The 24,307-nt window shown below is 30.5% G+C and overlaps 2 protein-coding genes across 2 annotated transcripts; both read left to right on the top strand.

The window, feature by feature from the left end:
• Nucleotides 1-13,224: 13,224 nt before the first annotated feature.
• Nucleotides 13,225-17,545, top strand: LOC107940210 (probable aspartyl aminopeptidase). The gene is made up of 11 exons (XM_016873647.2): nt 13,225-13,625; nt 13,768-13,903; nt 14,145-14,223; nt 14,288-14,490; nt 14,617-14,686; nt 15,128-15,181; nt 15,276-15,431; nt 15,619-15,792; nt 15,901-15,975; nt 16,063-16,203; nt 16,956-17,545. The coding sequence occupies exons 1-11, from the start codon at nt 13,544-13,546 to the stop codon at nt 17,175-17,177; spliced, it is 1,392 nt and encodes a 463-aa protein (XP_016729136.1). The 5' UTR covers nt 13,225-13,543; the 3' UTR covers nt 17,178-17,545.
• A 1,260-nt stretch (nt 17,546-18,805) lies between these two features.
• LOC107940211 (mitochondrial-processing peptidase subunit alpha) lies at nt 18,806-23,726 on the top strand. The gene is made up of 13 exons (XM_016873648.2): nt 18,806-19,051; nt 20,317-20,559; nt 20,672-20,968; nt 21,069-21,236; nt 21,361-21,528; nt 21,610-21,693; nt 21,868-21,934; nt 22,133-22,230; nt 22,519-22,591; nt 22,684-22,754; nt 22,869-22,918; nt 23,059-23,171; nt 23,265-23,726. The coding sequence occupies exons 1-13, from the start codon at nt 19,013-19,015 to the stop codon at nt 23,315-23,317; spliced, it is 1,524 nt and encodes a 507-aa protein (XP_016729137.1). The 5' UTR covers nt 18,806-19,012; the 3' UTR covers nt 23,318-23,726.
• The last annotated feature ends 581 nt before the right edge of the window (nt 23,727-24,307 follow it).

The raw sequence follows: 24,307 nt of genomic DNA, 5'->3' as shown, positions 1-24,307 counted from the left end.
ATGTTAATTTTATTAAATTTAATTTCATTATATCACTTTTTAATTATAAGAATATTTTTTATTTTAAAATATCACACCAATATATTTAACAAAAAAATTAATTAATTGATAATTTAATATGAATTTTAAGATAAGAAAAGTAATAAATCTAAATTCCTTAAAAAAGAATTATAATAACTAATTTCAAAATTGTAAAAAATACAAGGACTTAGTGACATATTTTAATTGGATATCTTGTAAGCTTATAAAAACCTACTTCAATTTGCGGGTTGGAGTATTACTATGGGTAAATACCAACTATAGGTTCTCTCTCATATTTAAGGTTTTCATATTAAACCGATGGTTGAATTAATTAGATCATTAGTTTAATTATCTATATATTAAAAATTAAGTTTAACTACTCTATACCGATTCCCAAATTAATCGGTTCACTATGCTTTGAATCAAATTCAAATTCCGATCCAATTGACTGATTAAGTCTAATTTAAATAACCTTGCTCATATTATTTTGAGTTTAATTTATCACGTATAAATTTTATCTAGATTTATTGATGTTGATATATTCTAATTTTTAATATAAGATACTTATTTTAATTTACATTAATTAGACATGAATTATTTGTGATTTGTGACTTGTGTGTATACATTAATAGTCACACCTGTAAGCTCCTTAGAAAACCACATTAATTTAAGTGGATAACTCTCTCTATATATTATTATATTCATAAAATTACTCCAATTATATAAATATTTTACATTAAGTCTCGAAATGCTTGTTATCCTTTAGAATATTTAAGTGTTAAAATAGTTAGTATGTCTTTTTAAGAGGCTACAATTATAATAAAATTATGTAATTATAATTTGAGTTGCACATCATCGGTCCATGTGGAGGAAATATGAGGTTTGGAATTAATCGGCAGGGGCCACTATAGTCTATCAGATAATTTTGAATATGAAATTAAATATTAACATCAAATAATAAATAATTTAAGTAAGATGGTTTTGTCATTGTTGTCTTTAATTTGGTAGGTATTCCGGTTTTTTTTTTTCGTTTTTATTTGCTGTTTTGGATATTTGAAATTGGTGTTTTTTTTTAATCTTTATAGTTGTTTAGGATTACTGTCGTGATTGAGTTATGACTCCGCTTGTTCGTGGATCGGGTTGTCCACTCAGACCCGTCTAATTTTGTAAGGGTTTAGATAAAAATATTAGGCTCAAAAAATAAATTTGGACAAAAAAATTAAGCCCATTTAAAATACGGTTCGACTCCACTTTTAAGTTTATAATATTTTATATTATGTAATTTATAACACATTAAAAAATATACTAAATATATAATACAACTCTAATGTATAAATAAAAATAATGTTAATATGTTATATGACTATATAAAAATTTTCAATAAATAAAAAAATCAAATTATTAAGTATTAAATTAAAATAATATAAATGTATATATTTTAAAAATTTTAAAAATTTTAAAAATAATATAGGTAAGCCTAAAATGGGCTTGGTTACTTTTTTGCAAATAAGGGCGGACTTAGGCAATCATAAAAATTTTAATATCATGCTTAGGTCTGACCCATAAACACCTTTAATTGAGACAAAATGGGTTGTCAATATGTTATAATATTTTATTGATGCTGGAGCTAAAGCCTTTATTGTATTGACGAAGCTTGTTATTCATTGTTGATAAATGGTGTTTGTTGTTTTTCTCATTTACCTAAATTGGATGGTCCTATATTTCATGAAATGAAATAATGAATATTCCCTTAAAAAAATGTGTAATGTCAAATTTAATCCTCAACATTTAAATTTTTTGTCAATTTGACCTTTATTAAAGTTAAATTTAACTATTAACTTTTCAAAAAATAAAATTTCAAATCATTTTTAACGGAAATGCTAACTAAACATTAATTTTTTAATACTATTAGCGTGGCAACCCGTATGGCAACTTGTATGGCAACTCATGTATACTTCATACTGGCATGATATTATGTTTTATTTGCAACAACAACAACAACAACAAAAAATTTAAAATTATAAAAAAAAGTAATATAAAAAATTAAAATAGTTAAAATAGTGATTTAGAGTTTTCATTTTATTTTTCGGAACTTTTTAAGTAAAAATTACCATATTTTATAATTTTCTATTTTTAAAAATTTCAACTAAACACGTTTAGTTTTAAGAAAACAAAAATAGTAATATTTAAATTCCGCATATTGGCTTAACGATTAGGGTGTTAATTGTCTCAAGTGTAGTCTAGGTTTAAGTTGCGTTAGTTGTATTGCTGTTAAAGCTTTACTATCTTATTATTAAAAGTAATTATTAATATTTTCTCGAAATCAAATAAAATATGATTTTTTTGTTTATGTATTTTTAAATTTTTTTTTTTTAAATTTCTATCAAACATGTTTGATGTTTTTAGTTTTAAGGAAACAAAAACGTCTCATGCGTCCTAAAAGCCAAACGAAATATAAATTTCTTTTCTTTTTTTTTTATAAAATTTTATTATCGAACAAGATAATGTGTTTTAAGTTTTAAATGTTGTCACATATCCTATTTTTCTTTTTCAAAAAAAATTTTTTTTATTTTGTCACACCCTCAAAAAATAGGTTAAACCCAAAATAATATACTTAATTAAAAAAAAGTAATGGATTTTTCTTTAAAAAACATGATCCAACTTTTCTTTTCTTGGTTAGGCACGTGGTAGGATAATATAAAATGAGGCCAATTAAATATCTTCCCATTATTAGGTGCAAGGAGTGACCTCAACTTTCAACCAAATATGGATTAAATAAATTCAAAGGTATAATATCAAATTTAGTCCTTAATTTTTATATTTTTATATTAATTTGACACTTTTTTTTGAATTAATTGTGATAATTATTCATTCAAAACGAGTTAAAATATTTTTTTAACAAAAATCATCACTAAAACATTGTTTTTTAATGATAACAAGATAATAGCTTGCATGATAGTTCAAGTATACTTTTTATTGACATAATAATATTTGTTTTATATGTCACGTCAATAAATATTTAAAAATTATTAATATTCAAATAATATAAATTTTAAAAATATAAAAATCATAAAATTCAAAATAACTAGCATGGAGAATATTTAGATTGTCCTGTAAGATGCAATATTTAAAAAATGCACATGATTATATTTGAACATAAAACACGATAGTTTTTAATATTTTAATTTTACCATTTCAATTAAAGGTGCATTAGTTTCATGGAAAATGACTTACGGAAAATATTTTCCACATTTTTATGTGCTTGTTTCATTAAAAACAACTCAGTCAATGAAAAATCACTTACAGGTAAACAAAAAATAAATTATTTTAATATTTTATAGATTATCATGCAAGCTATCACGTTTAAAATTTTAATATTTTAGTTAGTATTCTTATTTAAAAATATAATTTCGATTCTTTTCAAAAGGTTGATGATCAATTTTAACTATTTTTTTAAAAAATCGAAGGTCAAATTTAACTAAAAAAGAATAAATGTTAAATTGACAAAAAATGTAAACGTTAAAGTTAAATTTAACATTATATCAGAATAAAATTAAAACAACTATTTTAGGTCAAAATTTTTAACTGATATTATAATTATAATTATCACAACTTTTTTATATTTTATATTTAGACTTTTATCCAATAATAATTTTATTTTAAACAGCCATAATTTTTTAACTAATACTTTTAAATTAAATCAAAATTAATTTTACATTTAATTTAATAATTTTCATACTTTCCAAATTTAAACTTTCAAATTGTAGATTATAAATAACATCAAATAGAATTTATTTTTAAAAAGAACTATATTTTAAATAAATAATGAAGGGATCCCAAAATTCGTATAAATTAAATTCATTTATTTTCTTAGAAAAAGAAAACGGAACTACACGTGGCGGAATTCAGAGACAGAAAAGCCTGTCGGGACCCGACAAATAACGGCGTACGAGGAAAACGATATATTTTTATTCTCTCTCTCCCCTCGATTTGTACGGGCGATCTCAACCAAATGTGATTTGGCTATGACCGTATACGTGGCGTCACTATTGTCCACATAATTTCGAGGCAAACAGTGCCACGACATTAATGAAACGACTCGTGGCATAATCTGGTCTTACCTCTCTGCCTCGAGATTTGCGTGAAAATGACGTTTCTGACTTACTTTTATTTTAATATGTACATCTATTTTTTTGGTTAAATTGTGCTGTTAGTCCTTGTATTTGTATAGAATTTGATATCAAGTCCTTTATTTTAAAAATTAAGGGTAAAACTGCACTCAATATCACTCCACTATTAGTAAGTTTATGTTTTAATCACTAAACTTCAAAAAGTTACTAAATTATTCAAAAGTTCTTATTAAAATAATTGTGTTGCTAAAACTATTATTGTTTGGTCTTCTTTGTTCACATTCTCTTTTATAGTTAAATTTTTTTTATGAAATAATTTTGAACGACTTGTATTTGCAAACTAATATCCAAATAGCTTTTTTTTTTTTTTTTCGACATTATCCGTCAAAATTAATTTAGATCTAAGGTATGCTTTTCTACTGGTCGATAAGAATTGGTCAATCGTACCAATCCCCAAATTATCGCTTGGAGCTCACTAGTCAAACTTTAAAAAAAAATTTAACTTCCCTGTGACTCTATTTTGTAAAATTTTAAGGTTAAATGACAAATAAATAAACCTAGTAATAGTATAGTGGTATTGGTATAGATTACACTAAAAAACAAGTCCTCTAACCTTTATGATTTAATAATCTCTGCCCCATTGTTAACATTGTTTGTATTTTTTTATTAAAATTATCAACTCGACACAATGATTCGTGTTTAATCTAGGTTTTAGTATTATTTGGTAAAATTTAATTATTAATATTATTATGTTAGGATTTTTATAGTTTTGTAGAATAAATTTAATATTAATTGTGAATTTATTTAATTTTATATTTATTTTTGTTAAATATAGTATGATTACTACGTTTTTTATTTGTATTCCAGTGTCTATTTTATACAAGTTGACAATGAAATTTCATTAAATTAACCTTGAATTGAATAATAAAAAATTGACCTCGTTACTTTATCAAAATTTATAATTCTCGTCAAATACATATACTATATTAGACAAGAAAAATATAAATAACATAGTAAAAAAATTATCAAACTCAAATATTGAATAATGAATTAACAGCACGTTTGGTTGGAGGGAATGGAATAGCCATTCCCTCCTTATTCTTGGATGAACAGCTATGGCATAGTTTGGTTCACCGTTTTCTTCATTCGGCTAATGGCTATTCCTTTATTATTCGTCTAATTTACCGAATCATCATTCGGCGAAGGGAGTTAAGAATAGCCCATTCAACGACGGATGTAATAGCAAAAATTTTCCCTCAGACAATTTTACCCTGTGTTTCTTCACCCCTCGACCGTCAATTCGGTCGTTGTTGTAAAAGTGCTGCTCCCTCGATTCCGTCACTGCGAACCGTAGATTTATCTCCGACTCGTTCCCCACCTCCGCAGCCTCCTTTCCTTTGTGAGAACTCTGTAAGTTCAACTTCTTCCCCTTCTTGTTTTATAATTTCAATTATGTTTGTATTATTGGTTCCGTTTTTCCTCTTTCCTTTCGATTTTTTTCAATTATTATTGAGAAATCTAGTTCAGTAATTATTTTTCCATAATTTTCTTGAATTTTGAAGAAAAATGGAATTTTTTTAGTTGCGCAGTCTTGAAATTTTTTTTCAACTATCACTATCGCGTCTTATACTGTTCATTGTTGTCATGCTCACAAGGGTCTTATGGCTGTGTTTTCTTCTTTTCTTCTGCAGAGCTATTATTATAGGTCTCTTGAAGTTCTTCTTGGGTATCAGTATCCTTTTGACATGGATTTATAGCATTAATTCATTTCTATCACTTGATCTTGCTTACCGCTTTTGTCTTTTGGTGGATCATGGTGTTGTTTCTTTCCTTGTAATATCTCTTCTCATCTTCAATGACTTGCTGAACTGTAACTTTGGTGGAATGAACATCAGCAGAACTTATTTGACATAACCAATCCTCAGGTTTTAAATGAACCTTTGGAGTTCAGGTTATTTATCATGTGAATCATCAGGGCTTATGTTCATTATGGGTGCGAAAATTTATCCTGACCTTTTATATAGTTCTGAATTTGTTGAAGGTGTTCTCTGTTGATATAACAACTTACTACTGCAATTTTTGTTTCCTTAATGAGATCTTTTTTTCTTTCATCTCAACCTGTTTCAGGGTTTGTATCTGTTGTTTGATCTATTATAAGTATAACATAAGGTAGGAAGGGCATAAAATACCAAACATTAAACCTCAAGTAGATTGTTGAAAATGTTGGTTTAGGCTTGTCTGCCTTTGTCATTGTTTTACCGTTGATGGACTGGAAAGAAACGAGATAAAGGTAGGTTTGCACTCATTGTAATATCTCAGATTATCTTTAAGGTATTTAACTCTTTTTTCCTGGATGATATGGAACTCTATCTAAATTGGCAAAATAACTTATTTGCTTGAGTATCTGCATCTAAATTGGCAAAATAACTTATTTGCTTGAGTATCTGCAGTATAACTAAGATCTTTCTATTTCTATGTGAAGTTGATATCTTTCAAATAATGATATAGAATATTTGGTCTTATTTTCTATCGCTGTTTTCTTTAACAAGTTGCAACCTATATAACTTTTTATTTATCACATCTTTTAGTCTTTGGAAGTAATATTAGAAAACACTCACTCTAAAAGGTGTTCTGTGGTTGCGATTTGTTATTATCTTTGATGATTCAGTACATTGATTTTGATTTCAATGTCTTCTGTTATGATTGTTTTAGTTTGAACCTTGATCCTTGTTCAGATATACAACAGATATTGACATGTGGTCCTTTGGCTGCATAGTTGCCGAACTCTTTTTAGGGCTGCCGTTATTCCCAGGTGCTTCAGAATTTGATCTTCTAAGGCGAATGATTGAAATACTTGGGTATGCCTCTTGCTTTGGTGGATGCATTTTGGCTAATAATTTCACGCTATTCTAGGCATCAGTTTCTTTAATTGATTTAGGAATAGATATTTCTTTTGTAGGTTTGATAGGAGGATAATCAAGTCTCTCTCTCTCTCTGTGTCTGAGTCCCCTTGGGGGTTCTAAGATTGACCACCCGTGATCACATTAAACAATTTGGTTCAGCAATTATTTTTCCATAATTTTCTTGAATTTTGAAGAAAAATGGAATTTTTTTAGTTGCAAAGACTGCAGTCTGTGGATAGGGTTAGAAATTGTAGATTTTGGTATTGGGACCTTTTTCATTAACCAACTTGTTAAATCCAGATGATAGAACTGGTATGTTTGTATTATTGGTGTTTGCTGCCATGGATATAATCTTGGTTTTTGTCTTGTGACATCTTTGTTTTCCTTATACAGGGTAAAGACTACAGGTCTCAGTTTCAAATGGGAAATAGTGCTTTTTTTGGAGCTAGTTATATCCAGGTAAATTGTATGAAGCCATATTATATTTGTTGAATTAAGCAGAGATGAAGAACTTAGCAGAATAGACAAGTTATTGGATTTTTAGTACCTAGAAAATTGACTTTTATGCTTAGATCCAGTATAACATGGATCTATGCACTGCTATGGTTTGTCTTCCTTGTCATTGTTTCTGTTAAAATATGCACTGGTAAATTTGTTCCTAAATATGCCATTAAGGTCTATTTGGCATGAACAAAAGAGCTGGAAGTAGCTTTAAAAAAGGAAGAAAGGTCTCTTGATTCTCTCAAGCATTTTAATAAACTCATGCTGGATTAAATACAGTGATTATTGATATTCTGTTGTGACATCCAGTCCATGTCCTCCAGTGAATTAACCACATTCTTTATGCATATCTACGGAGCACAATGAAACAGCAACAACAATTGGTCAATATTATCCTTCTCTAAGCTTTTTTAATGCCTTGTCTCCATCTTTGTTTTTGTTAGCTTTGTTTAATGTCTATTTTCCATAGAGAAGAAATTAGATTCTCTTTTTTTGCATCATCTGACACTGCTTTATTTGGTTGGTGATTTGAACAATTTGGCATGGATTTGAAGTTAGAGCAGTTCATTAGATATTGTGAAATAGAAGCACATTGATCATAATAGAGAAGAATTGGAGTTCAAATAGAATCCTTTAATACTGCAAGTTTCTATCGCGTGTTGCATTGATGCAAATGTTGAATAGGACAGAGTAGGAAATGCAAAATTGGATCAATTCCTTTTATTGAAACATATAAAATTACATAAACAAGACTGGTGTATCGAATCGGCTACCTGTCCAAGAAAGAAAATGGCTTTTTGTCAGGTCGTAAGAGGTGTACTTTTTCTTTATTTTGCATTCTTTTGTTTTGTTTTCCAAGTATTCGTTTCAGGTACTTTAGAAGCTTGCTATAGATTTTTCACTCTTGTTAAAGAATACAGGAGATGCTCATTTTGCTATACTGTTTGCAGGTATTCCTAGAATGTGATTTCCTTATCTGTTCATAATTTGCAGAATTTATGAAGTTGAACCCGAAAAATCGGAAACTTGCAAGAGGTTGTGAAAGATGGGAGCATTTAGTTCAAAAAATCAGCAGATAAGTTCTTAAAATCGAATTTTAGGTTTCATGATGGGATCATATTGAACTGGGAAATGTAATCGCTTGAGCATTTGTATCATTTGGGACAGCTTCTGCACAGTTTTATTATGGCTGAAATTTGCTATTATTTGGCATCACTTCATGTATCTGTTCTTTTGTCAAGCCTAATAGAAGTTTTTGGTCAGCTGGCACTGCAAACTTCTTGTTATCATGTTATTATAAAGGATAAAATAAAATATAAAAATATGTTTTCTATTAAAATTGACTATTAAAATAAAATGTTATTAGAAGATTATCATAGCGTATGTTAAACTTATTTTTTTATATTGGCGATTGTGACTTAAGAGAATAGGTGAGAGGTTAGACTAAAGCAAATATATTAGGCATTGAAATATTCATAATAATAATTTTATATTAAAATTATTATTAATAATTATATTAATAATGTTATTAAATTATATATTATTTTATTAAATTATATTTAATAATAATTATGTTAAAATATGATTAAATTATTTATTTTTATTTTTATTAAAAAATATTTAACAATAATCTTATTAAAATTTAATAACAATAATCATCTATCAACAAAAATTCTATTAAGGGTATTTTGGTTATTTTAGCCTTTTTCCTTATTCTATTACAACATCATTCCATTCAACCAAACACAAGAATTCTATTACAGTTCTACTCCATTCCATTCAACCAAACAGTTGAATTACTGATTACAGCTCATTCCATTACAGCTCTATTCAATTACAATCTTATTCCATTACAGTGAACCAAACGTAACGTAAGTTTTTATTATATTCAATAACTCATCCATGCCAAAATAATGGGTTTGGTAATTAATTTCACTGTTTGGTATAAAGTATGATGTAAATGCTTTAGCAAATCTTATGGAGTTGTTGCTTTAGAAAAAATATTGGATTGAGTATTAAAAAAGTTAGGTTTATTTAGATTTAATTCTTGTGGATATATATTAATTTTATATTTTGGTTTTTTGGGACGTTGTATTGATATTTGGTAAATTTTAAAACTTTTCATAAATATTCTAAATATATATATTAAAAATTCAAGTAAATAAAAAATAATTAATAAAACTCTTATATGTTATTTTTTAACTAATTTATATATAATATTTTAATTCATTTTTATTGTTTTAAATATAAAAATCTAAATCATGAAAAAATAATTATAAATTAAATAAAAAGTAAAATTCGATTTTTTTTAATATGTTAACTATTAATCGCTCAACCAACTCGATTTAGATTAATTTTTAATTTCTCAATTTTTTTACTTAGCATAGATTATCTAATATCGAAAAAAAAAAGAAAAAAAAGGTATACTGCATTGCTTTTATGCAGTGTCTTGAATCTTTAAAATTCTAAAGATTGAATAGAAGATACAAGAACTCGGTAGAAAGCTTTTTCTTGGTTGAGATGTGTTATTAGTCCTTGAATGTTTTTAGAATTTAAGATTTAGTCCCTACATTTTAAAATTTAAAAATATTAGCCTAATCATTACATTTTTTTGGTAGTTTCTGTTAAATTTTGTCAATTTAATAGGTTTATTTTGGTTAATTAAATGCTATGCTATATAAGGATAGTTTAATTAACATGTTAATTTGACTTTTTTTATAAAAAATATTTATAATTTTAATGATTGGACTAAGATTTTCAAATCAAAACAATTGAAGGACTTAAAATTTTTAAGTAGAAGGACTAAATCTCAAATTTTATAAAAAAATTATTATTATTATTATTATTTGAATTCTAAAGCTGAAGTCCAAAAGGAATGGTGGCCTTTTTGCCTTTGATAACCATGCCAAGAAGAGTATTGATTCCGTCTATGGCTAAAGATATGGTCGTTGCTAGGATTAACATAACAAGGTTATTTGTTCGGTTGATTTCAATCGGATTTAATTTTTATATTTTTAGTATTAAATTAGATTTATCGATGAATAAATGATTGGGTGTAATGGTAAGGCATATTGTACTCTCAAGAGAGGAACGTATAAGTTTGAATATTGAAGATAATATTGTTAGAATGGACAGCCATAAACCCCAAATATGGACTATAAAACGAACATGCATAATATAAAAAAAAAAGTTTAACGATGTTCTAATATATAAAAGAATCGATTTTTTATATACACTTATTTTATGCACTGGCGCAATACAATAAACATTAATTTGGTAATGAATTAATTTGCCCTAATATACATTTTACGATTTATAAAGATTAATCATTTCAAGGTTCATGATTATCTTTTTTAATAATGTCATTTTCAAAGTTTTGAACTTGAGTTCTATTTGAGAGTATAATATACCTTACCATAAAGGGCAAAGTCAAAATTTTTTTTTGGAGGGGTCGAATTTGAATTATCAACTTTTGAGAGCTAAAAATATAATTTCTTCATTGTATTAATGTAAAAACCTACAAGATTTCAAGGGATTAAACTATAAACTTTTTTATTTTTTGAGACGTCATAATTGAATTTTAAATTTTAAAGACCAAATTTTAATTTTACCATTAGGTTAACTCAAAACATTACAATTTCTAAAAGGATAATTTTTTATTTTGGGGAGCCAAGCTCCTGTCTGTTCTCTTCTAGCTTTGTCTCTACTTGCCACTACCCCGAACAATTGTTGATGGACTATTTTCATATTGTGTAATTTAGAAGTGTCTATGGGTCTAATTAAGGTTTGGTTATAAATAATAATTTCCAGCCCAGGCCTGTTTTCGTTCCAACCTGTGCAAAAAAAAATGTTTTGCTATTAAAAATTTTAAAAAATTCAAAAAATATTTTTTACTTATTTATATTGAATTTGAATTAGACTGAATTAGCTCAAAGTGAATTTTTTTTTAATCTAAACCGGACTCAAGTCGGACTAGGTGACTACCCTATCCGTGGGGAGGTCTAAACGACTGCTTAGCTCATGTTTTGATGTAAGAAATATATTCCAAACGATTATTTAATTTCGAAGAAATCTTTTTATTTAAAATTAATTTTGAATATAAATAAAAGAAACAGAACGGACTGCGATCCGAGCTTTCCTGCCATCTCCATAAACCCGACAAGTTAAATAACCAGGACCCATGAGCTGAAGGGCTCAGCTCAAATCCATAAATGGAATATAAAAATGGCCTAAGGCCTAAATCCATACACAACTTTATTTGGGTTGCAATTAAGTCCAATTATCTTACACTATTTATTTGTCAAAAAAGTCCAATTATCTTACACTATTTATTTTATCCTTGACAAATGTATACCTGTTTACAATTTAATTTAGATAATTTAGATTTCTGTACTTTAAATTTGAATGTTAATTAATATTTAACACTCAAATTAACAATGAAATTAATAAAAGATCCTAACTGATGTAATATTATTATTTTTATAATTTAATTATAATATCTTAAAGTTTATTGATTAATTTAATTTTAAACCATAGTTTTATGCATATAATTTTGAAAACTATTTTAAAGTAGGATTGAAGCCTGGTGAATTGAATTCATGAAGATTTTGTCCGAGATTTGATTATTACACAATATTGCTCTTAATAAATAAGTACTACATGTGTATATATATTCTTTTGTTTTGCAATAACAAAGTTGATTGATTCATTTTCTTTTGAATTATTATTTGAATGTTCGATAATTGAATGAACCGTTGTTCCTAAGGCCTTATCTTTTCCTCGAATTTTCCTATTCTTTTCTTGCTATGATAATAAGGTTGGGCTTCTATCCCCTTCGTATTGCTTTTTGGCTTTCTTATGCCACCATGCTTGAGCATCAAGGTTCGAAGGTTCTTTTTCTCTGTAGCCCTTCCAGTGGGTGTTATGTTGCTCCCCTTTATTGAGGTTTACTCCACAAAGGCAAGGACGGGTTTTATGGTGTGGTAGTTTCAGTCCAATGACTTTGAAACCCCCATTGAGTTGGGTAGTTATGATGTTGATTTCGTTGTGAAGGGCTAACTATTCCATATTGTCAAAGAAGCTAACTAGCTAAGGGTAGAAGTTACGGGTATTCGCTAGCATTGAAGGCGTTGATGTAACAAATAGGCTTCAACTTGTAATGGTTCCATCTAGGCAAGTAAGGACGTGGCAAGGACTCACACTCCATGACATAGCTAATTGTCATGTGTAAGCTGCTGATGTTATAGATAAATGACTCGTACTCAATAGAGTTTGTTTCTATCCTGTCGAAATTTAATTTTAAAATTACAAATCGAGTTTAAAGTTGACTTACTTGTAATTATTTTAAGTTGACGAAATAAGATAAATGATGGTAAAAGTACCATAGAGGCCCTAGTTCTAGGATTTTAGATTGCATTTTGTTTCTTTTACTAAAAAAATAGGTAAATGAATAATTATATGTTAGATCAAAGAATAAACTGACACTTTTATTAAAAATGTTTCTATTTTATTATTAAAAATTGGTTCATTTACGTCAACATAAAATACACATGACATATTTCGTATCACTATTTAATTATTTCATCAACTATTTCTTTTTTAATAGTATAAATTGATTGAAACTTTTTGTCACTAAATACGCAGCTCAATTGTATCTCATTTATTCTCTCACACGTGCCTAGAGAAAACTCCAAACGTGTCAATATCTTCATCATCGGGGCAATCAAGCCCCTTCGGCTCAAACCAGTCGCTCCCATCTCCCACAAAACTCTTCGACATCCAAACCAGGCGGAGTTTCACAGCGTCCGTATTTGAATTTGGGTCTTGGCCCAAATAGCACATTGGATTCCCTGGAATTAGGAATTTTTAGGGATGGGGAATCCAGAAACAAACATATTCCCACTTATACAACTGGAAAGGCTGAAAAGTCCGAAGTAACTAAACGAAAGCCTAAGCTAAGTTAGTATCGAATCGAAGGAACGAAGAGGCATGGCAGACACTGAAGTGAGCTACGTTGTGTCTGATTTCATCGGCTTCTTAAACGCTTCTCCTACTGCTTTCCATGCCGTCGGTAATCCTTTTCTTCTCCATTTTCTGTTTGATGGAAGTTTAACTTATTCAAGTCCATTCAATATTTACTATTATATTCTTTGTGTATTCATTTTTTACTTGGATTTTATTGAAATTTTTTGCTGTGTTTTTTTAATTCACAGATGAGGCCAAGAAACGTTTGCAAAAGGTAGGGTATGAACAAGTTATAGAGAGAGAGGATTGGAAATTAGAAGCCGGGAAAAGATACTTCTTCACCAGGAATCATTCAACCATTGTTGCTTTTGCTATTGGTGAAAAGTAAATACTAGGATTTGTTTGTTTACTTTTGTTATTTTATTTTTTGGCAGGTAAAAATGGAAGTAAATTTACTCTCTCTTTTTTTTTTTGTGGTTATTATGGACTTGAGAAGAACTGTGGTCTGACTAGGGATTGGGGATTTTGTTGTTGTCAGTTACTATATAAAAGATTGAAAGGTTATGTTTTTATTGTGATTAGATGATGTTTTAGTTGTTCATCCACTAATATTTTGTATGCTTAGATATGTTGCTGGAAATGGATTCCATGTAGTTGGTGCGCATACTGATAGCCCTTGTCTAAAATTAAAGCCTGTTTCCAAGGTAAAAAAAAAAGTTTGCCCAATAATTTATGATTGAAAAAAAAATGACTTGTGGGATTGATTAGGTAAAAAAAGCTGATTATCTGGAGGTGGGTGTGCAAACGTATGGAGGTGGCTTGTGGCATACATGGTTTGATCGCGACTTGACAGTCGCAGGAAGGGTGATGATAAGAGAAGAGAAGGATGGTTCTGTTTCCTATTCACATCGGCTAGTTAGAATTGAAGAGCCTATAATGCGTGTCCCTACCCTGGCTATTCACTTAGACAGGTGGGCTTCCTAGATGAATTCCCGAAGTGCTATATGCTTGTAATTGGTGCAAATAACTGCTTTGTGGGATTTAATTCACGTTACTCTTTGAGGAGTTTGACTTGTTTTTGTACGTCTTGTGAGTAGGGGTGTTAATGATGGATTCAAGGTCAACACACAGAGTCATCTTTTACCCGTCCTGGCAACATCAGTTAAAGTGATTTTTTATCTGTGCTTTATCGCATCCTATATTTCTGTTTGTAGTTATTCATCATTTCCGTATCCTAACTTCGTTTATTCCAGTGAAATGGGTGCAGGCCTTTTTACATCTGCATTAGGTGTTTGATAGTTGCTTCGTGACTGGAAACTAATAATATAAAATATCATATGACTATATTGCACATTTAGTGATCCATTCATATTGTTACTGGAACCAAAGCCACATCATGTCTAACAAGTTGTTTCTTCAGCTTTGGCAATTCATGATAGTTCTTTTTCCAGTTATAGTCTTATAGGGCATGTAGTTTAATTTCAAGCTTGTTTAAATGAGTTTTATTTCTAAAATGACTGAATAGAATATCAAATTTTCTGCATTTCTGATGGACTAATAAGTGCTGTTCTTTGTTCTCTTTTCAATCTGTTCAACTACTTTTCACAGGTGGAGCTCAATAAAGAGTTTGCTGAAAACGGACATCATGCAATCCTGACACAGGTTTGATAAATTTTAATCCTGAGTTTTATCAAGTGCAATAAGCTACATATCAGAACTCTTTTAAAAAAATAATAATAATTTTTTTTTCATCTAGATGATTGCAAATAAGCTTGGATGTCAACCAGATCAAATATGTGATTTTGAGTTGCAAGCATGCGATACTCAACCCAGTATAGTTGCCGGTGCTGCAAAGGAATTTATCTTTTCTGGAAGGCTTGACAACCTTTGCATGTCGTTTTGCTCTCTGAAGGTATGGGTAGCTTTTTGTTGATCTTTCCTGGTTAGCAAAATTATAGGTTTATGTTTGAGTTTCTTTTTGTTTTTCATTCCAAATGGGGAATATTTGGAATTCTGCTATATTAAACCTTATATTAAACCTAATAATGGTATGCACGTTGTTTATTTCATCCCTTTGTCATGATGTAATTTCATTACAGGCATTGATCGATGCTACATCCTCTGAGAGTGACCTTGAAAATGAGAGTGGTGTTAGAATGGTGGCATTGTTTGATCATGAGGAGGTTGGATCTAATTCAGCACAAGGAGCTGGATCTCCTGCAATGTTAGATGCTCTATCACGAATAACCAATTCCTTCACCTCCGATTCTAAGGTGTTTACTGCTCCTCTTCCTGTCTTCTTTTCAGTTACCTTGTCTGATTCCTATCAGGTGAAAATTTACCTTTTCTGAGCATATAAATTGGGATTGTTTCTCTTTCAGATGCTAACAAAAGCAATCCAGAGAAGTTTCCTTGTTTCTGCTGACATGGCACATGCCCTTCACCCAAATTACATGGTATGCTAAATGTTGCCGAACGAATCATAACTCGCCATTCCAGATAATTTATTTTCTTGCATTGCGGTAATATGGTGTTATGTACAGGACAAACATGAAGAGAGCCATCAGCCTAAGTTGCATGGGGGCCTTGTTATCAAACACAATGCAAACCAACGATATGCGACCAATGCAGTCACGTCTTTAATATTCCGGGAAATAGCTATGAAGCATAACCTTCCTATTCAGGTTAGTTCCATCCTTATCTTAACCATAGAGTGGCTGTGAATTATTTGATGTACTAATTTTAATGAGAAAGAAAACTTCATTTCATGTATTTTTAACTTTTGACAGAGCTTTTGATCCCTTCGAACTGAATCAGTAATAATCATCATACTTCTTTAAATAAAACTGAGTGTAATGAGTGGTGAGATTTTGCTGAAAATAAGAAATTTATTCAGTCCTCAACATCTATATTTCTTGGACTTACAGTGGTGGATTTTTGGGGGGCCTAGTAAATTTTTTAAAAATTAAGGAGTTCAATGAGAATTTTTTTTTTAAAGTTGGGGTTCCAATTAATTTTTTTTTAATTTTTTGTGAGATTAATGATAATTTCTAAAAATTTCAATGGGAGAAATCAAAATTTCCCAATTTTTTTTTTTTTGGGGGGAAGCCCCAAGGCCCCTATAAGGATCCGCCTCTGTGGACTTGGCTGTGAGTGGCAAACACAGGTATGAGTCCGATATAGCTATGTTCACGCCCCCCACCCCCCTCCCCCCCAAAAATGAAAATAAAAAACAAAATATCTATGTGTTTGGAGGGTCCTTAGAATCTCGTATCACCATACCTGTGATTGGATAAGCATTGGATGTGGGTACATAGAAAAATGAAGAGTCGGAGCAACATAACTGAAAATTTCACTTATGATTCAAGGGAAATATTCTGGCATCATGCTTCTGTTATAACAAATGGTTTAATGCATGAAAATTTTATACATGCAGGATTTTGTGGTGCGGAACGATATGCCTTGTGGCTCAACCATTGGTCCTATCCTAGCTAGTGGTGTGGGGATCCGCACAATAGATGTCGGTGCTCCCCAATTATCAATGCATAGCATACGAGAAATGTGTGCTGTTGATGATGTGAAGCATTCATATGAGCATTTCAAGGCCTTTTTCCAAGAATTCTCTCAGCTTGATGCCAAGATCACCGTTGACACTTGACACTTAGATCCTCTTATCCTTGATGGGAAGATACACAATAAACCAAAAATAACACTTCTCAATGGCTGCTTTCGTAAGTTATTTCTCAAAAATGGACCGCAAACAAGTTTCCGGCTTAGTTGGTGCATATTTCTGGATATACAATTTATATGGTGGCTTGGTAAAAAGTGTTATGTAATGGCTTCAGCATCTGGTACCTGACAATTATAAGCTTGCAGATGGATTGAATTTGTCTAATTTTAAATGTTTTTCTGCCACAATCACTAGCAATCTTTGGATGTTAGTAAAAGTATCGTGGAGGTTTTTGTATTAAGAGTCAGATTGTATTTTGTCTATTTTACTTGAAAAATAACAAACTAATTTTTATATATCGGATTAAAGAGCAGATTGGTTTTTTTTGTTTTTTGTTTATTTATTTTTATTGTTAAAAATTAGTGTAGTTGATAGAATAACTAAACAGTATGCAACGCGTATTTTTTTTTGACACTCATAAATTAATTTTTAATCGTGGATAACATTCTTAATAAAATGCGTAATTTACTCTTATATAATATACAGTGATTAATTTATTTAATTTTTTAAATAGATGAAATAAAATACAATCTAATTTTTAGTATAAAATTCTTCACGGTACTTTGGATGCGATTCTTAAAGCATAGCATTGCGTGGTGCAATGTAGTATTCCTATTGGCTACATTTTGCAATGGACAACATGGAACCTTTCATATCAAAATACCCAAGAAAAGATTTGCTGTTAATCTAAAGCATCATCATCAATTTTATTATTTTATTTTGTAATAATCAAATAGTTCATGCTATAAGTATATACATGCCTACAATTTAATATATAAATTTTAAATATTTTATTTTAAATTTAAATTTAAATTAAAATTTAACATTTAAATTAATAATAACGTCAATAAAAATATGATTGATATAATATTGTTACTTTAAAATTTTAATTTGACTAATTTAACATTCAAATTTCAAACCATAATTTTATACAATTAATTAAAAAAAATTCTAGCATGGTCAATTGAATTCATGAAGACCTTGACCAAGATTTGATTATTTGGACAAGCCTGCTCTTAGCAAACAAGTAGAACATAATTAGATTCTACTCTTAATTTGGTTCCCATTTCTCAAATGTATGATATTATGGGATAAGATAATTCACTAACCGAGTTTAGAGTCAATAAACTTGTAATTTTTGCATGTTAATGAAATAAAATGAATGAAAGTATCTTAGAGTTGTTTTTATTAGAAGTTATATTGTATTTTATTTTTTTATTATTTAAAAATTAGTAAATTAATTTATGTACATTAAATTAAAAAATAAATTAATTATTTTGTTAAAAATTCACTTATTTCTATTATTAAGATTTTATCCATTTATATCATCATGAGATATACTTGACACATTACGTATTACTATCTGATTATTCTATTAATTATGTCAGTTTTTAACTATACACTGGATAGAATTTTTAACAGAAAAAATTAAATAGACAAAATATATCCTGACTCTTAATTTAGAAACTTCCACGATAATTTTACCATAAGGAAAAACAATTACACCAATCCAACGGCTTATAAACTACACATGATACACGGCTCAGATTGCATCCCATTTATTCTCTCACACTTGCCTAAAGAAAATTCCGCACGTGTCAATATACTCATCATCGGGCTAATCAAGCCCCTCACATGACCAGAGAGCAACCAACAGCTCAAACCAGTCGCTCCCATCTCCCACAAAACCCTTCGACATCCGAACCAGGCGGAGTTCCGCAGCGTCCGTACGATTTAGGGCTTTCCTGAGACCAACGATCACGATGTACCGTACTGCAGCTTCTCGCCTCCGAGCTCTCAAAGTAAGTTCAGTAAATCCCGAAACCCTAATTTATGATCGCTGATGATCTTGATCTGACTATCGTAATCGATCTTCTATCTCGAATAAAACAAAGCTGATTCGATTTGATTATTATTTCAATTATTCTATTCATTAATTTGCCGTAGCTTTCCTTTTTAGTTGATAGATCTGTTGCTTTATTCGCTACAGATTCTTAGCTTGTTACTTGCATTTATGGTGAAATTTATTTATCTATTCTTAAGAATTCAGAAATGGATTTGATTATGAACTGAGATTCGTTCGGTTTGAGGTTATATGTTTCTCGAGTGATTGCCTCGTTTTTGTTTTTCAATTTGTTCAGGATAGTGCATATATACTCTCATTAATATATTGAATGACCAGACCATTGGAATTTAGCTTTGAAAACAGCTTCATAAGTACAAACTGTGAAAAAGATTACACATCCATAATTGCATAATTACTGTAAGAAACAAATGAGAGACTAGTGAGCTAGATTTTTGTCCTACGATTTTGATTCATATAAAGCAACTGATGAACTCTGTCATTAACATCATTGAAAGATGTTTAAGTCTAAATTTTTTTATTTTATTGATGAATTAAAATCTGTCTCGGCTGATTTGTGTCCTTTATCCATTTCCTTCCAAAAGAAGTTGATATAAGCAGGTCTAGAAAGCCTAAGGTTTGAGGGCCAAGCTGGAAGTGGATATCCTTTTAAGACCATTTTTTAGCCTTTTGAAATTTTGATGATCAATTTTGACCCTTCTATATTTTGGAGAGATTTGCCATGCTTTTTGCTTTCTCTGTTTAAAGAAATAGTAGGGGAACATCTGATATCTAGGGTTATCCAACTACTTTCTTAAAGCTGCTATTACTTGGCAAAGAAATTTCCAACAGTTTAATCTGTGTGGCAAAGGGAGCTTGTCCAAGATGAATCTGCCCATCACATAACTTATACTTAACCAAAGGGTTTGACCATGTATTATTTATTAACTTTCTTCAGCTCTGTTTACATTTATGAGGGGGAAAGCCTGCCAAAAAAAAAACTTATATATTTTTCTTTTATTGATACTTCTCTTCTGCTTGTTTCATTTATAATTGTTTTACTTCTTAGGGAGGAAAATTTTTAAAACAAGTTAGATATGTCAAATTCAAAGTGTTATTATTTTGAACGTAGCCATTCCTTCAGTTATGATTTATTTGATAATTTTTCACATATTGATGGTCTGACAGCTTGAAAATGTGCTATGTTTGAATATGTGAATATAGGGTCGCACAAGCCGTATAGCACCTGCAAGGTTTGCAAGTTCAAGCACTGTTGCTACAACATCATCCTCTTCAGGTGGCCTCTTAAGTTGGCTGACTGGGAGTCAATCCAAGTCTGTACCATCACTAGATTTCCCCCTACCTGGTGTTGCCCTACCACCTTCATTGCCTGATTATGTTGAACCTGGTAAAACTAAGATTACAACTCTTCCAAATGGCCTCAAAGTTGCTTCGGAAACCTCAGCAGTATGTATGCTTTTTGTTAAGATTGTTTTACTATATAAGGTCTCATCTTTTGGAAGAGATTTGATTTTCTAATTTATTGAGGAATTGGCTATTTGTTTTTGTTGCCAAGCAGAGTCCTGCTGCTTCAATAGGATTATATGTTGATTGTGGTTCAATCTATGAGTCACCAGCCTCTTTTGGGGTCTCACACCTACTTGAGCGTATGGCCTTCAAAAGCACAACAAACCGAAGCCATTTGCGTATTGTGAGGGAAGTAGAGGCAATCGGTGGCAATGTAAATGCTGCAGTTTCTCGGGAGCAGATTGGATATACCTTTGATGCTTTGAAGACTTATGTTCCTGAAATGGTAGAGTTGCTTATTGATTCTGTGAGAAACCCTGCTTACTTGGATTGGGAGGTCAATGAACAAGTAAATGTCTTTATCTTGTTGCTTTTGTGCTAAATAATTCTGTGCTTCTTCAGATTAAATGCCCTTGTGAGATTACAATTTGTTATTTCACCTTGCTCAGCTTCAGAAAGTGAAAGAGGAAATTGCTGAAGCAGCAAAGAATCCACATGGCTTGCTTTTAGAAGCTATTCACTCGGCAGGTTATTCTGGTGCATTGGCAAATCCTCTTTTAGCCCCAGAATCTGCAGTTAATATGTTGAACAGTACAGTTTTGGAGGATTTTGTTGCAGTAAGTCTTAGAAAACTTAATTTGTAACACTTTCACTGCTAATTGTGCATTGTACTTTAGATTGTATACCTGACCATTGTGTATCCTCCTCACTGGTAAGCTTGTTTTGCTATGAAAATATTAGGAAATTTTTACTGCTTCTCGGATGGTACTGGCAGCAACTGGTGTAGAACATGAAGAATTGTTATCTGTTGCAGAACCACTTCTGTCAGATCTTCCCAATATTCCTCGTGCTCAGGAACCAAAATCTGTGTATACTGGAGGAGATTATCGTTGCCAGGCTGATTCAGGGGTACTTGTCATAAATACTTAAAAATGAGTTATGCTTTTATTTTTCTACCGAGTCTGAGGTGCTGATGATTTTAAATTGCAGGGCCAAACTCATTTTGCTCTTGCATTTGAACTTCCTGGTGGTTGGCACAATGAGAAGGAAGCTATAATTTTGACCGTTCTTCAGGTTTTTAACATTGGATTTCTCATGATGCTCTAATTTCTTATGTAGTTCATAAAAAGTCTTGCCAGGATTTTTCTATCTTGCTTGATTTTTATTGCAATTTTTGGTTCTCCCATGCTTGTTACCGTGGCTTAAATATAGGAATATTGATAAGTGATAAATTTAATTGTTCTCTAGATTCTAATGGGAGGAGGTGGATCATTTTCAGCTGGTGGCCCTGGAAAAGGAATGTATTCAAGATTATGTAAGTTAATCTCGGTGTATACTCTAATCTTTTGGCTTATGACATGTTATACTAACAGAGCAAGCTAGAAATTTTTTCCTTATTCTAGTGCATGCTTCATTTACAAATTTCTTCTGCTACTGTAAACCTAATTTCTTTTAGTAATATAGCCAATGTGTATAATTTGGCTTGAAATAGTTTTGGTTAAATCTTGAGCAGATCTACGTGTCTTGAATCAGTATCCACAAGTTCAGTCCTTTTCAGCATTCAACAGCATTTACAACCATACTGGCTTATTTGGAATACAAGCTACAACTGTAAGTCTGCTTTAAGACCTTCCATTACTAATTCTTTTACGGTCCGTTGATATCATAACATTTTCTTATTTGTTTTCACATTGTTCTGCACAGATATTTGGCTGATTTTCTTGCAAGACATTTATTTCTTAAATGCTATTAATTGTCTTAGTTAGAAGGCCATAACGACCTGCATTTAAAGGTTTTCATGGCATAAGTAATTGTTCTATATTGTTGCATATATAATCTCTCAACTCTCTTTCCTCAGCCTTCAACCAAGCTTTATGACACGAATGTTTCTGAACTCAGGGTTCTGATTTTGTACCATCTGCCATTGATGTTGCTGTCAAGGAGCTTATTGCTGTTGCAACTCCTGGACAAGGTTAGCTGCTCTTTATTCCGGAAATTACTTGCTACTTGCCTCAACATTCTTGGTGACCGGTTGTTGAAATGCTTTTCATGGTTTCTTTGCAGTTGAGCAGAAAGAACTGGAGCGTGCTAAACAGTCGACCAAGTCTGCCATTTTGATGAACTTGGAATCCAGAGTATGTAAACTGATCTCTTTGGTTTCTTGACAATAATCGAATTTAATCATGCCCATCAAGGATTCATATTTTCTTGCCAAGTTCTGCTGTTAACTCGTGAGGTGTTTTCTGCAGGCAGTTGCTTCAGAAGATATTGGTAAACAAATCTTGACATATGGTGAGAGGTACGGCTGTTCTACAATGAGCAATGAACTCCTAATTAGTTTCTTCACATTGACTTCTATTTCTATTACAATTCGCTTTTCATTTTTTGGACTACTACGATATTTTCTTCGACCTAATAAAATTGTTTCAAAATCATCAGGAAACCCGTGGAGCATTTCTTGAAGGTCGTCAATGAAATTACACCAAAGGATATTTCTTCAGTAGCCGAAAAGCTTCTATCTTCTAATCTCACAATGGCATCTTACGGGAATGGTAGTTCTCTATTTAGTTGAAACATAAAAAAACACCAGGTTTCATTTATTTTATTAGAATGCGTTCTCATTGGTTTTTGCTCATACTTTGCAGTCATTAACGTACCAAGATACGATTCCATTAGCAGCAAGTTCAAGGGAAAATGAAAAACTGCTTTGTTCTGTCGAACTTGGGTATTTCATCTGTCTTTCAACAGTATTATTATGCATCTGCATATCTTAAAGAGTTGTTTTTCATAAAAATGATGCGGTTGAAAATATGAAGTTTTAAGCTCTTCTATTTTGAACAAAATAAATTATTTGTCTCTAGCTAGTGAGCAAAACATATTAGTTAAAAATAATAGCTTCTGCAAACAATGGGGTTCGCATGTTTCTGCTGAATTCCATGATTTTGGTCATGGTTAGTCCAAAAATAAAGTCTCTGTATTCTTTTTTTTTTACTTTGTTTTATAAACCCAAAGTAAATTCTACGATGGTTGTGGAACTTAGAGCACAATATTTGAGTGGCACAATTTATATATGTCAGTACATGTGCAGTTTATGGCACAATTTTTCAGGGTTTTTTTTCCTAACAATTTATTTCAGCTGGTTACTTGAATTTTATGATGGATGCTTTTGAATTTACCTCTTCTTGCTTTATATGATGATTTCTTACTATTTCCTTTGCATGGTTTTGGATGGATGGAAAATTTGGGCTGTTTTTGGTTTGGTTTGGAAATAAATTTAAGAATACAGGGATTGATGGCATATTTTAAGTTTGATGAGTTGGCATCAGTTCATATCTATATAAATTTGAAAAAGAAATCATTTTTCAAGAATTTTAAATATTAATTCTCTAGAAATAAAAATTGATTTTTTTAAAAAAAGTTGAAAAAAATTGTTTTTATAAACCAAACGGATTTAAGTATCAAAAGGATGGAGGCTGCTGATTTTGAAGTTTATGGTTTTCAAGCATAAACCTTCTATTTACGTATACGAAGGTGGTAAAAATGGTGGGGTTACTTGTTCGCTCAAAAGGAACGATCTATACGAGTCTAGAATTTTATGAGGATTTCGTAAATTCTGGTTGGCTCAATGCATACAATCTTATTTACTACTAACAATATGTTAAATGGTTTTTAGAATAAAAAAAATGTT

This window comes from Gossypium hirsutum, chromosome A08 (assembly GCF_007990345.1).
Source record: "Gossypium hirsutum isolate 1008001.06 chromosome A08, Gossypium_hirsutum_v2.1, whole genome shotgun sequence".
Classification (NCBI taxonomy): Eukaryota; Viridiplantae; Streptophyta; class Magnoliopsida; order Malvales; family Malvaceae; genus Gossypium; species Gossypium hirsutum.
The sequence above is the reverse complement of the archived record's forward strand: the minus strand, read 5'-3'. Positions and strand labels throughout refer to the sequence as shown.

What these genes read in the sequence shown, in the direction of transcription:
- LOC107940210 (XM_016873647.2), top strand. Translation starts at nt 13,544, where the DNA reads ATGGCAGACACTGAAGTGAGCTACGTTGTGTCTGATTTCATCGGCTTC. An exon ending in GCTTTTGCTATTGGTGAAAA is followed by an intron (nt 13,904 to 14,144) that starts GTAAATACTAGG and finishes TTGTATGCTTAG; the next exon opens with ATATGTTGCTGGAAATGGAT. An exon ending in CTGGCTATTCACTTAGACAG is followed by an intron (nt 14,491 to 14,616) that starts GTGGGCTTCCTA and finishes TCTTGTGAGTAG; the next exon opens with GGGTGTTAATGATGGATTCA.
- LOC107940211 (XM_016873648.2), top strand. Translation starts at nt 19,013, where the DNA reads ATGTACCGTACTGCAGCTTCTCGCCTCCGAGCTCTCAAA. An exon ending in GTTGCCAGGCTGATTCAGGG is followed by an intron (nt 21,529 to 21,609) that starts GTACTTGTCATA and finishes TTTAAATTGCAG; the next exon opens with GGCCAAACTCATTTTGCTCT. An exon ending in TGTTGCAACTCCTGGACAAG is followed by an intron (nt 22,592 to 22,683) that starts GTTAGCTGCTCT and finishes GTTTCTTTGCAG; the next exon opens with TTGAGCAGAAAGAACTGGAG.